Below are 13,651 nucleotides of genomic sequence, written 5' to 3' on the forward strand. Positions count from 1 at the left end.
CATGTGCTTATTGTAGTCTAAAATGCGTGCAGGTTTGCGCTCTTCAGCAACCTGTCACAGGTGAAGTACATTCATCATGGATGGTAGTCAGCATGTAGACATCCCTCCTGTCTGCAAATTGCACAGCTAGCAGCTCATCATTATGCAGAACACTGCAATGTCCCCTCTCAAGTTTGTTTTACACATAAGATCCCTAGGATAGCCTTCACAGTTAGAGCGGGCAGTGCCACAAGCAACAGGGTTCACCTTGAACAATTGCACACCAGTGTTGAAGTTATCTAGGTACAAATGGTGACCTTTGTTAAATAGTTGTCCACCGAGTTCCCACACAATTTTCTCACTAACCCCAAAAGTAGACGGACAACCACGTGGGTCAATACTGGAGTCCCTATCAGTGTAGACCCGGAAATTCTAGACATCTCCTGTAGTATTCTCAGACAGCATATACATCTTAATTCCATAATGTGCCCTCTTGCTAGGAATGTACTGCCTAAAACGAAACGGCCCTTGAACAGGACCAAAGACTCGTCCACAGCTTATTTCTTTCTCTGGAACATAAATCTCTGAAAACCGATCTACAAAGTGATCAAGCACAGACTGAATCTTAAAAAGACTGTCACAATCAGGGTGATCTCTTGGCAGCGTTAAAGCATTGGCTTCAAAATGCAACATCCAAAGAAGAAGCAAATACCGATTATGACTCATGGTTGCAGGAAATATAGCCGCTGCCATCAAGCGACAAGTAGACCAATTTGAAGACAGTGACGGCTTCCTTATCAGCCCCATCAAAAAGTTAAACCCAAGAACTTCTTCAGCTCTTCCAGATTTGTGGGAATCCACCGGGTAGCTCTAGAGTATGGTCCCACGTCTGGCACTGTTGTCCCTCAAATACTGCTTAGCATACAAATTAGTCTGCTCAACAATCTCTTCCAAAAATACATTGTCCAAAAACAACTGGAGGAAATTGATAGACAAAAAGTTTTCCGTATTCACTCTACACCCTGTGAGAGCAGTAAAGGCAGGCAACGCCAGCTGCTCCATGTGTGGGGCCACCCAGAGTTCAGGTCTTCCAATGAGAAGCCTTTCAGCCCCAGGCTGCTGCACTATTGGCACATCAGGGTCCTCCTCTAAAACAGTCACTTCATCTGCGCTGAGTGTGGCTTCATCATCAAATGATTTCTCCTGGACAGATAATTCACTGCCAGAATCTTGCACTTCCTCCTTTGCCTCAGATGCAGAATCAGTCTCATAATCATGGTCAAAAGAAAACTCAAAAAGCACACCAGTAACCTGCTGAGTAGTCATCCTGCGGCTAGCCATGATCCTTCCTAATAAAAGTAACTTGACAAATACGTCAATAACAACCAACACAGTGTAAAATAAGTGATAAACAAAGTGTGGCTTTATCACAAAGACCTATATACTCAAAAACTATACCACTCACTTGCCTGAGACAGCTAGACTCGTCAGCACCTACTCTGCACAGCACCAGTGATATCCCACTAAAAACGAAAAACAAAATAAAATGACACATAAGACAACATAAATATCACTGCACAAATCTAAGGGCAATGAAACCTAAGCTAAATACCCTACATTTAGTACATCATTTAAAAAAAATCATTTATTCATGGCAACGATACTCATTTGGAGTAAATAGTCCAAAAAAGGTTTTACCAAACCCATACAACTACACAAAATGCAGGTCTCCCACTGCCAAAACTGCTAGGAGTCATAGCAAAGGAATCAAAAGCTTTGACCTAGAACAAAAAGGAGAAATAAAACCTTATGATCATAAATACAAAGACATCGCCAGTCAACAAACACCCCACCATTAAACATTTCCAGATTTTCCCTGGTGTCTAGTTGTTTCTGCCCATCTTGGGGGGCAGATGGGCCTAACACAACAAGGCTGATCTGATCTAACTGCCAAAATGAATGCTCCCCCAACAACAACAAAAATCTCTCTCTCCCTCTCTTTTTTTATTTATTTATATATATATATATATATATATCTGTATTATCTATCTATCCCTGGTGCTTAGTGGTTTCTGACCACCTTGGGGGAAGATGTGCCAAATATAAATAGGCAGTAACGGGCAAAATGAATGCCCCCTCCCAAAGGGGAGCGACCCTTGCTCAAGGGGCCGAACCCCCCCCCCCCCCCCCCCCCCCTCCCCCCAAGTAAAAAACACACACAATAATCCCTAGTGCTTAGTGGTTTCTGCCCACCTTGGGGGAAGATGGGCCTAATATAAATAGGCGGATCTGCCCCCAAAGGGTGCAGAAATGGCCAAAATGAATGCCCCCCCAAATGGGAGCGACCCTTGCCCAAGGGGCCTCCACATCCAACAAAAGGAAAATGCACAAAACGTAATCCCTGGTGCCTAGGAGTTTCTTCCCCCCTTGGGGGCAGATGGACCTCACAAAAATAGGCCGATCTTCCCCCAAGTGGGGCAGAAATGGCTAAAAGTAAAATGCCCCATGGGGGAGCGACCCTTGCTCAAGGGGCTGCCTCCCATGTGAAAAACATGTGCCCACACAATAATCCCTGGTGCCTTGTGGTTTCTGCCCCCTTTGCAAAAACATGCACCCCCACAGTAATCTCTGGTGCCTAGTGGTTTCTGCCTAATAAAAATTGTCCGATCTCCCTCAAGTGGGGTAGAAATGGCCAAAAGTAATGTGCCCCCCACAGTAATCCTATGGGGCTAATATAAATAGGCGGATTCGCCCCCCAATGGGGGCAGAAATGACCAAAATGAATGTTCCCCAAAGGGGAGTGACCGTTGCCCAAGGGGCTGCCTCACCCAACAAAAGGAAAATGCACAAAATGTAATCCCTGGTTGGGGTCTGGGGCAGATAGGCCTCACAAAAATAGGCTGATCTGCCCCTCTGGCCAACAGTTACGCGCCACCTTTGGGGAGCTACCTGTGCCCAAGGGGTTGCCCCCCCCCCCCCCCAAAAAAAAAACATCCATGGGGTCTACGTGGCTTCTCCCCCCTTTCCCTTGGGGACAGATGGGCCTAAAGAAATTGGCCGCAAGGGGGGCAGAAATGGTCAACAGTTATATGCCCTCTTTGGGAAGCGACCCATGCCCAAGGAGTCACCTGCCCCCCCCCCCCCCCCCCCCCCCCCCCAAACAAAAAACTAAATAATCCCTCGTATCGAAGTGGCTTCTGCCCCCCTTGGGGGTGGATGGGCCTATAAAAAAAAATAGGCCTATCTGCCCCCAAGGGCAGCAGAAATGGCCATCAATATTATGCCCCTGTGGGGAGCAACCCTTGCCTAAGGGGCTGCTCCCCTTATGTCTAGTAGGCGTTCCTGCAGCATGATCGCTATGCGATTGTGCAGCATGAATGCTCAAAAGAGACATTGAGGGAAAGGAAAAGCATTTCCTTTCCCCTGATGCCTCTTTTAATTCCCCAGCCCCCCAAGAGAGAAATGTCACATGTTTTTCATTCCGCGCTGGAAGCAAATGGCTTCCAGCGCGGTCGGGGCACTTCTGATGACCTCAGTGCGCAGGGCACGCTGACGTCATTAGAGATGCCCTGTGGGTCAGGTCCAGCATGTAAGGTTACATCTGGGCACGAAGGCGTTAAGTGAAAGATAGTGGTAAAGGGTTGTAAAAGGTTTCTTGGTTTCAGGGAAGGGTAGCATTAAGTGGTAGTAAAGGGTTTTGGGAAGGGCGCCTAAAAGAAGCAAAGGGTTTTTAGGGTCAGGGGAGGGTAATAATGTGGGGAAGTTTGGCGTTTTAAGGGTTCAGGGAAAGAAAGCGTTAAGGGGTACTGAAAGTTATTGGGGTACAGTTAGATAAATGAAAATGTATTTAATAATTCTTTTAAAATTCGACATTTTGGGATTTGTCATTGATAGTAATGAAGGACACAACAATATAACGTCTACAGTTTCAATGCAACTTTAACGTAGTTGACATTTTAAAGGTTGACTCTTTTACACAGTGTCCGGTAGGGAGCATTCTGATATGAGAGCCATCTTTGTGAGTGCAGACACTGTGCATACAGCCCAAGCCCTGAATTTCCCATTTATTTGCGTTCCTTTTTTTAATATGGGACATTTACCACATAGACACGCTTGGAGCCTGTGTTCTGTATTCAACCTGTCATGTCTCTGTTTCTTAACAATCTTTTCCAGAATTTTAAATTTCTGCATATGACTAGCACAATTGTGTCTAGGTACCGGTTGCAATGCCACATGTAGGACATTTATCACTGGTTGCTAAGTGAGTCTTATGCATTACTTGCAGTGTGCGGTATGTATGGTATGTGCATTTATAAAGTTGTAGCTTTAGTCTGGCATTCCATGTAACTGACCTGCAAAAACAAATTTATTTCTAACCCTCTCGATCCTGTATGTATGCTAATTCTGCCTCCCAAGTGTGAATCCTAAATTTGCCTCTCAGATCTGTAGCCTGATTCTGCCTCCCACTTCTGCAGTGCAGCCAAACAATGAAATTCTCATTGCATGCACTCTGAAGATTTCTGTAATCAACCTACTACCCTCTGCCAAAGATGAAGTAATTCGGTTAAGTACATGCACAGGTAGTTTCCTAGGAAAGTCCAACCAAACCTTTGTTTGCCACTATTTGAGGTGAGTGAAACTAACTCTCCCCAGAGGGTACAAAAGACTGCAAAGACCATCAGCATTCTTTCCCTGTATATGTCCTGAAAAGGTAAAGGCACAGGCCAGTTGTCAGCTTTCAGGGAGCCTTCCTGGGTAAAACACAGTGTGCCACGTAGCTGGTTGTGGCATCCATTGCCTGTTAGTTCCCTGCCCCGCCATATCATGCGGATTGTGATTCTGCACAATGGCAGCTTTTAGCCCTGGGTTTGGACAACAATAGTAAAGATTTCAATTGCATTGGATCTATTAGGTCTTCTATAAGTCTTGTTAACGAATCCGGTTCTGAAGTTATGACCCACACTTGTGTACCAAAGCTATGACTCGATATAAAACTTAAGAACATCTGAGACCACATTCCTCCTTGTTCCTGTGGTGTCTGAGGGTTTTAAGTGCTATGTAACCTAGCATGTTAACTTGCACAAAAGTGCTTGCAGTATCAGCTATAGTTTACTAAAGCAGCGCTCAAGAATCAGCGTGTTCTGGAGCATGTACAGCATGTGTGGCATCATTTTAGATACGGATGTACGGTATACACCTTTTGACTAATCCTGGCGTATGTACATACAGGAGTACTTAAAGGAGGCCATGAAAACCTCGGGTGATATTTCTACCATTAAGGACAAACTAGTAGCTTGCATTGTGTATATTATGGACTTGGTCTGATTCAGTTCGAAACCTGATTGCACACCTACTTCCTTCATGGTCTTGGACATTTGCTGCAACAGCAGTCTTACCTCCCTACTGTGTAAAGGCACATTGGTTGCACACATCGAGACACCATTTGGCAGTCTCTCCATCATTGCTCCTCCACCTATATCTCAGCATGTCAGCAACCCACCAGTGGTTTCAGTGAGAGGGCAAAAAGCAGAGGGGAACCAAGGGCATCCCTGTTGCCTTCCTTGCTGGACTGGCTGTTCCTGAATGCAAATTCTTTCTTTAAAAGAAAAGTAAGGCTGAGATGCTTGTGATTAAGCTGTAGCTCTAAGCATATGCTAAGGTATTAATATAAGAGGTTGGGGTGATAAAAGGGGGTTAGATCAAGGGGTTGTGGTTGGGATTAGGTTATAAATTGTGCGGTTATGGTTCAGGTTAGGTGTTAAGGTAGGGGTTAGGGTTAGGAGTTGAGGTTGTAGGTTAGGGCTAATGCTAATTTAATGGAGCTGATAATGTAAAGGCACGTTTGCATTTTGTTTACGTGGTACATCATTCTGCATTTTTCCAAATTCTGTCTGTTGACTTTTACATAATTTGACCTTGTAGTATGCAGATTGCAGTAGATTTCAGCGGTCAGATTTCAACTTCACAAATCCACACTGTGATTTAGCCAACTCTGACAATGTAATTGTGTGGATTTGTTGCTAGTGATAAGACAGTATGTAGCAGTAGATATTGTTATAGATATTCATCCATGCTAGGAAAATATATATTCATCCATTCTAGAAATTTCTTTACAGTTTAATCTCACTGGACACACCATTGATCCTTCAGACGGCAAAATATGGGATCACAAACTATTTGAAATCTTGACTAATGGAAGAACTGGACTGCCTACCGTTTAGGAAACGTATTAAAACAGCAGTGTCAATGAGACCGAATGATTGACCCTGGGACAGCTAACAGAACAATGTTTGAAATGGGATATTGCTTTTTAATTTTCCATTTAATTAATTTGCTTTTTTTAAAATTGATATTGCACTTTGAAGTGGCCATAAGCCAAAGGTGATGCTTTACAAAATGGCTAATCTTATAATTTTAGAGGTTTGTTTGGTAAAACTGTCACAGGATAAAACTTCTCCAATCTCATAGGAATAATTGTTGGTTGACCATTGTGATTAACCGTGAATCCGTAGGGAATATTGTTTTTTTCTAATGAACAGACTACTTCTTGCGATATAGAGATGCAGATCAAGTGTTTATGAACACTGGTTGCATTGAATGGAGTGAAATCCATTGGATGGGATGTGGCCTAGTGGCTAGAGCAGCTGACTTTGGATCATGGGGATCCAGGTTTGATTCCTGTTGTCAAATCAATATTCTGCGATACTAGACAAATCACTTAATCTCTCTGCGCCTGAAGAATAAAAAAAGGCAAAATGTGGGTAATGTAATCTGTTTGTAGTGCTGTAATGGCAATAGGCCATGTTCATGCTTTAAAACACTACAAAAAATTAGTGTTGAAACAATAGTAAATTGGACAGAATTATGGAAATGGTTTGAGGAAGTCAGGAAATATATATTTGGGTGTGTATTTCCATAACTTTACAAAGCATATTTTCCTTTGGCAATAACAATGGCCATATATTACAGATCAGCATGAAACTGCACAAAAAAGTATTTCAATTTGTCGGGTACCTGAAAGTCTTGTACAGATTGATTAAATGGGTCCATTTTTTAGGGTGTGTTTCAGAACTTGATTTGTCCATTTTGAGTCTCAAAGGAAGTCATAGGGGGAACTACAGAAAAACAATATTTGGATAACAAATATTCTACTGATATAATTATACTCCAGACATATTGCAAAAAATGGACTTCTCTAGTGATGGGAAATATTTAAGGAGATGTGGTGTTAAAGGGACCTTACGTCATATATTGAGGAAATGCCCCAAGGTGGAAAAATACTGGTCTGAGGTCTTGAAGAGAAAACGGAAAACCACGGGAGCTGAGGTTGATAAACACCCAGAGATCACCATGCTTACTTACATTGAAATGGGGGGAAGACAGTATTTCATTTGTTGCTAGCTTTCAACAGGTAACCCTCTCACTAGGGAGAAAGAAGTAATAGCCCACTTTAGTTCTGTGGATTAAAAAAATCTGGATGTATTGAGAAGATGACCTATAATTCTCAAAGACCTGAAATATTATTCAGCAGACACTCGGACCCCACTCTTCGACTACATCAATGAGGGCTTTGAAGGAAAATGCTTACTGTCTCGTTCAGAACCCCACAGAGTTGAATCAGATGAGTACAAGACTAATTGATGAGAATGATAATATCCAACTAAGATCACAACTTCTGTGGTTACCTATGCATGACTGGGGAGGGAAGTTTGAAATACTACAGGGGCTAAGAATTGTCAGGGAGAATGCCTGCTGAAGGGTTGCATTGTTTTTCGAAACATTTACAAATATGATTGAATCCTTAAAACATGGAGCCCAGCACTTATTTGCAATAGAGATATCCCGACTGAGATATGTCAGTAGAAAATGGTTTAAGTGATTATTTCATGCATAGTATTTCGTTTGGTGAGTAACAATGTACTTTTCCATTTTTAAAACCAAAACCCCGACTGGCCACTGATGTATTAATGAGTATTTGGTTGCTTTACTGTGTGCTGAGTTTATTGCCCATAACACTTTCTTCAGGAGCCTTAGACCGCTCAGCATTGCTACTCTCAAAGTGTCAAGGGCTGAACAAGTATATATGGTAGTCAAGTAGTAAGGTGGCCCCCGGAGACCAGTTGTAAGTAGCTACACTTGGAGTCCAGTAACTGAGGGTTACCTTGAGACATTCTCAAACTACAAACACATTCCAGTTGCCAGTCCCTTTTAATTAATATTCATATCACTAACATAGAGTGACCCAAAAAGCTAGGAAACAGCATTTGATTTAATACTGGATAAGAAAGCAGTGCAGTCATCCGAGGTATTAATGAGTGCTCTGCAAACTGGCTAGTTGCTCAAAACAACCTGCTTGCTTTGCTTAGGTAAGAAAGCACTAAATTAGATTGTTCCCCCTAACTTTGTAATCTTTAAAGGATTTATCACTTGTTATTATCATAGTTTTCTTTTGCTTTGCCCATGACAGTGTTCCTTTATGGTACTTTCTGTTTTCCTTGCTTGTTTAATTCCCTAGATTAATGCAGTTAACCTTCGAGAGGAAGGGAACAAACTCTTTAAAGTTGGGGAGTATGAAGCTGCCTTGTCCCTGTACACCAAAGCCATCCATCTATGTAGTAACCAAACGGACGTAGCAGTTCTACATAGAAACCGAGCTGCATGCTACCTCAAGCTGGTAAGTGTAAAGTGCATAAAGATATGTGCATAAATGCTATTAAATATGCAGTATGTGTACGATAGCAGGACTACCTGCAGATTCATTTCTGGCAGTTGCTTTAAAACACTTGAACCAGAGCTATTGCCTACTTATCCACATACATTTTCATTGGGAACATATTAAAAATGTTTACAAAAAACCTTGATTTTAGGGTGCAGAGTGACAGGTTGGTTCTTCCAGTTGGCTCCTTGAAGTCTTGAAAATTCATATTCACTGATTTCTAAAATTGAAACACCTCTTCTTGTATTCTGTTTGTGATGCAATAGAATGTACAAGCATAATTCTATAGAATGCACTGTTGAATTATATCACAAATCACTCCATATGCAAGTCTTAAAGATTCCATGTACTGTGACAGGAGCATGCAGTGTTAGAGCAGCAGCAGCCACTGATATCACAAATAAGATATCACAGATATGAACTTGTGAAGGGGAAGTGGTGTGCCACAGAGTGTACCCTTTTAATAATATGGAGCATGCATGGGGTGAGGTCCTGAGGTGGATGGAGAGGGTGTTCCAAGATTTTGCGGCAAGGTGGGAGAAGAAATGGCCTCCACTGTTGCTGCGGTGGATGCGAGGGTGTGCGAGGGCAAGAGAGGGGGTGTAGGGGTCTGGAGGGAGGGTGGAAGCTCAGGCAGTGGTTGAGGTATGCTGTATTCTGGTTGTGGAGGGCTTTACAGGTGTGCGTCAACAGCTTGAATTGGCATCATTTATGTACAGGGAGCCAAAGGAGGTTCCCCAGTTGGTGGGTGATGCAGGTCTGTCTTGGGAGGTTTAGTGTTAGGCTGGCAGCTGAGTTCTGTATGGTTTGGAGTCTTTTCGTGAGGTGTGCTGTGAATGTGCAGTACAGAGCATTGTCATAGTTCAAGCGGCTAGTGATGAGGGCTTGCATGACGGTTTATCTGGTGGTGATTGGGAGCTACTTGAGAATCTTATGGAGCATGCGGAGGGTGAGGAAGCAGATGGAGTAGGCTGATTTGATCTGGTTCTTCATGTTGATTTTGTTGTCCAGGATGATGCTGCAGTTCTGGGCTTGGTCCGTGGGGGTGACGGAGAAGACTCAGGTCAGAGGGCGGCCGGGAGTCATGGCACATGAGGCAGTGTTCCTGAAAATCAGGACCTCAGTTTTGTCTGTGTTGAGTCTGAGGCAGTTGTCTTTTATCCAGTCGGCAATGCTGGTCATGCAGAGGTGGAAGTTGGCTTTTGCAGTGGCGGGGTCATTTGATAGGGAGAGGATGAGTTGGGTGTCGTCTGCATAAGAGACTGTTTAGACGGTGGTCTCTGATGATGTTGGCAAAGGGAGTCATGTAGGTGTTCAAGAGGATGGGGCTGAGGGATGATCCTTGGGGGGCACCACAGATTGTCCTTGAGCTTCGAGATGAGGGGAGGGAGGAGGACTCTCTGGGTTCTTATGGAGAGGAAGGATGTGATCCATTTGAGGGCGTTTTCACGGTTGCCGATCTGATGAAGTCTCTTGAGTAGGGTGTTGAAGGATGCTGAGAGGTCGAGGAGGATCAGGGTAGCTCAGACTCCTTGGTCTAGGAAGCATCTGATGTCGTCCGTCGGGGCAGTCAGAATGGTTCTGGTGCTGTGGTTCTAGTGGAAACCGGATTGGGTTGCGTCCAGAAACTTGTTGCCTTCTAGGTATGCAGTAAGCTGTTGGTTGACTTATTTCTCAAGTTCTTTGGCTGAGAAGGGGAGCAAGGAGATTGGGCGGTAAGGTTTGAGTTTTTAAGAGTTGGTGAGGGATTCTTGAGGAGAGGTTTCACTCTGGTGTGCTTCCAGTTGTTCAGGTAGGTGGCTGAGGTGATGGACATGTTGAGGATGTTCATGAGTTTGCTGGTGGTGGTGCTGTTACCGAGGTTGAACTTGGGGGTCCGTGGGGAATCCTGAGTGGATGGAGCACATGATGCCAGAGGTGTTTTGATTTATGAGCTGGCTCTAGATCAGAGGTCTTCAAACTGGGGGGCGGGCCCCCCTAGGGGGGCCTCAAGTGATCACAGGGGGGGTGCCAGACTTTGCCCAAAAGAAGCATTACACACATAACAGGCCTTTGTTTTAAGCAGAAGCATCTTATTGCATCTTTAAAAAGATAACAGTACTTAACTGCAATGTTTAAATAGGTCTAGACATATTTAAACATTGCCATCTTCATACAATAATTGTGCACAATTCTGTGGAGGGGGCCCAATGATTTTTATTTTTCAGCTGGGGGGCGCTGCATAAAAAAGTTTGGAGACCTCTGCTCTAGATGGTGATTCTGCTGTTGGTAGGGGTGTCTGTGGCTTCTAGACCACTGTGGGTGTTGGCGTGGAGGGCTGTGGTGCAAAGGTTCTGACAATGGTGGATAGCTTATCATGGAAGTAGTGTGCAAGGGAGTCACACAGGTCTTGTTGCTGAGGGTTGGAGAACACCTTGATAATGCTGAAGAGCTCTTTGTTATGGTTGGAGCTAGCTTGGATAAAAGTGGCTGGGGCGTTCCTTCTGGTAGCTTCCAGGAGTGTGTGGTATTGGCTTAGTGAGTTCTTTAAAGATGTTTTCTTATTGGGATCTTTGGTGGTACATCATCACCTTTTCCAGTTGTTTGCAGCAGCGTTTCGCGATTCTAATTTCTGGGATGTACCAGCTAGGTTGTTTGGAGGGTTTGTTGGGTTTGGAGGGTTTGCTGGTGGCGATGTAGCACCGCTGTCTGAGATCCATGTGGTGAAGTTTTTGACCGCTTGTTCGATGTTGGGAGGGCGAGGGGTGAAGTTGTGGGCGTCATCCCACTGGCACTCAGATACTTTGCTCCAGCTGCAATGAGAGGTGCTCATCAGACTGGTGGTGAGGCTGGGAGCAGTTGGTAAAGTGGACAATGGTGTGGTCTGACCAGTTGAGCTTGGTTGTGTGGCTGAATTTGACTCTGTTGCTGGACGCGAAGATGGGGGTCTAGCATATGTCCTGCGTTGTGCATAGGGTTAGTGACTATTTGCGTTAGGCCGAGAATGTTAATGCTACCCAGAAGGTTGGTGGTGTTAGGGTTGTTGAGGTGGAAATTGACGTCTCAGAGGAAAATATAATGTTTGGTGTTGATGGCTTGGGGAGATGAATTTGTGGATACTGTCGCAGAAGCTGGGGTGGGGTTCTGGGGTTCTGTAGGTGAGGGTGCCTGTGATGGTGGTTCCACCATCTATCCTGAGTTGAAAATTGAGATGTTTCATCATCGGTGTGTAGTAGTCCGTTGTGGTGGTGCAGTGGATGAATTCCTTGAGTATAAATGTGATTTCATCCCTGAGTTTGTTGATGAGGTTACGGTGGATGATTTTATATCCATCTGGTGTAGCTGGGGCGATGTGAGGTGCAGAGGTGTCGTTGAGCCAGGCCTCTGTGAGGAAGATGATTTCGGGGGCGAGGGTGTTATTGATCCATATATGGGTCGTGTGTTTGCTGAGGGAGCGGACATTGAGCAGGATGAAGTTTCGTTGGCGGTGGTAGTGTTTGCCGAAGGTGTGTTGGTACGGTGCGCTGGATGGTTGATGTTGCAGGTGAACAGGAAGTGGCGACAAGTGAAATGACCTGCTGTGAAGTGAGTAGCGGTGCGTAGCAGTTCCTGTTGGGTGGTCCAGTGGTGAGGGTTATGTTTTGGAGTAGCAGTAGATGACTGGAGACCAAGGGATCCTGGTGTTGGGTGCAGTCCAGACACAGACAGGCTTGTCTTTGGACCATCCGCTGCACGCGTCCGGTCAGCGGGTGCAGCGGCATCCATAAGTAGTCCTGGCAGGTGGGAAGGACAGGCAGGGAGGTTGGAGGATGGGGAGTGAGAGATTGCGGGAGTGGGAAAACAGCAGGAGTGGGCAGGGGTGGGGCTACAAGCCAAACAGAACGACTACCAAAAACAAACAAAGATCCTAACAAACCAAGATGCAAATTAAACAAAAATAACAATCTGAGACAAAAAATAACAGTAAATCGAACCAATCCATATGTACAGTGTACCATGTGTCAGAGTACCAGGCAAGCAGGTGGTCCCCTATAGCAGGATTAAACAAAGGACCTTCGAGGGCTGTGACAACGGCACAGTCTTGGTAGGCTAGGCAGCTGAGGCAGCAGCAGTGGGGGAAGTTGTGCACAAGACCAAGAGGTCAAGGGCTACCCACTTGGGGTGTGCAGCGGCCTCATAAGTAGTCTTGGTAGGTGGGAGGAGCTGGCAGGGAAGCAGGAGTCTGGGGAGTGAGAGACTGCAGGAGTGGAAAATGCCAGGAGCGGGCAGGGGGTAGGCTACAAGCCAAACAGAACGACTACCAAAAACAAAGATAACAAAACAGGACGCAAATCAAACAAAAAATAACCGTAAAAAATAGCAGTGAATCGGACCAATACCTATGAACAATGTACAGTGTACCATGTATCCGAGTACAAGGCTAGCAGGCGTTCCCAGGCAGCGGGACCAGACAGAGGCCCTAGAATGCTTTGACAGCAGCACAGTTTTGGTTGGCTAGGCGGCTGAGGCAGCAGGGGAAGCTGCGCACAAGACCAGGAGGTCACAGGCTTGTTGTTGTGTGCACAGCCAGAGGGACTTGACTCAGTAGAGACCGACAGCCTAAAAGGAGCTTAGTCAGGATAACTGGTGAACTCTCACAGACATATATGACAGCAGATAATGTGGAGTTTCAGATGCTTTTTTTTTAAAGCAACCTTGGATGTGACTGAATGGGATGTTTGATTGCAGTGCCTTGTGGCCTCCAGCATGTTACATGATTCAGCCTCAACATTGTTTAGAGGTCTAACACGGGGAGAAATACTTACTTTGTGCGATATCCAGGTAGAAAACGGTATCACTGATGGAGTACTATGTACCAGCCCCTTCAAAGATACATTGGCAATAATGTAGCAGTGATGTGGTACTCTGCAGAACAGAAATGACAAGACAAATGATTTAGTTAAAGAGTTTAGGGGGCTGATTTTATGTTTAATATTT

At 44.8% G+C, this 13,651-nt stretch overlaps 1 protein-coding gene across 1 annotated transcript in view; it reads left to right on the top strand.

Moving 5' to 3' along the window:
* UNC45A (unc-45 myosin chaperone A) overlaps window positions 1–13,651 on the top strand; it is a 253,863-nt gene that overhangs the window by 9,989 nt on the left and 230,223 nt on the right. Inside the window, exon 2 of the mRNA XM_069222647.1 lies at window positions 8,495–8,653. Within this exon, the coding sequence (XP_069078748.1) occupies window positions 8,495–8,653 (159 nt within the window). The remainder of the gene's footprint in view (window positions 1–8,494; window positions 8,654–13,651) is intronic.

This window comes from Pleurodeles waltl, chromosome 3_1 (genome assembly GCF_031143425.1).
Source record: "Pleurodeles waltl isolate 20211129_DDA chromosome 3_1, aPleWal1.hap1.20221129, whole genome shotgun sequence".
Lineage (NCBI taxonomy): Eukaryota > Metazoa > Chordata > Amphibia > Caudata > Salamandridae > Pleurodeles > Pleurodeles waltl.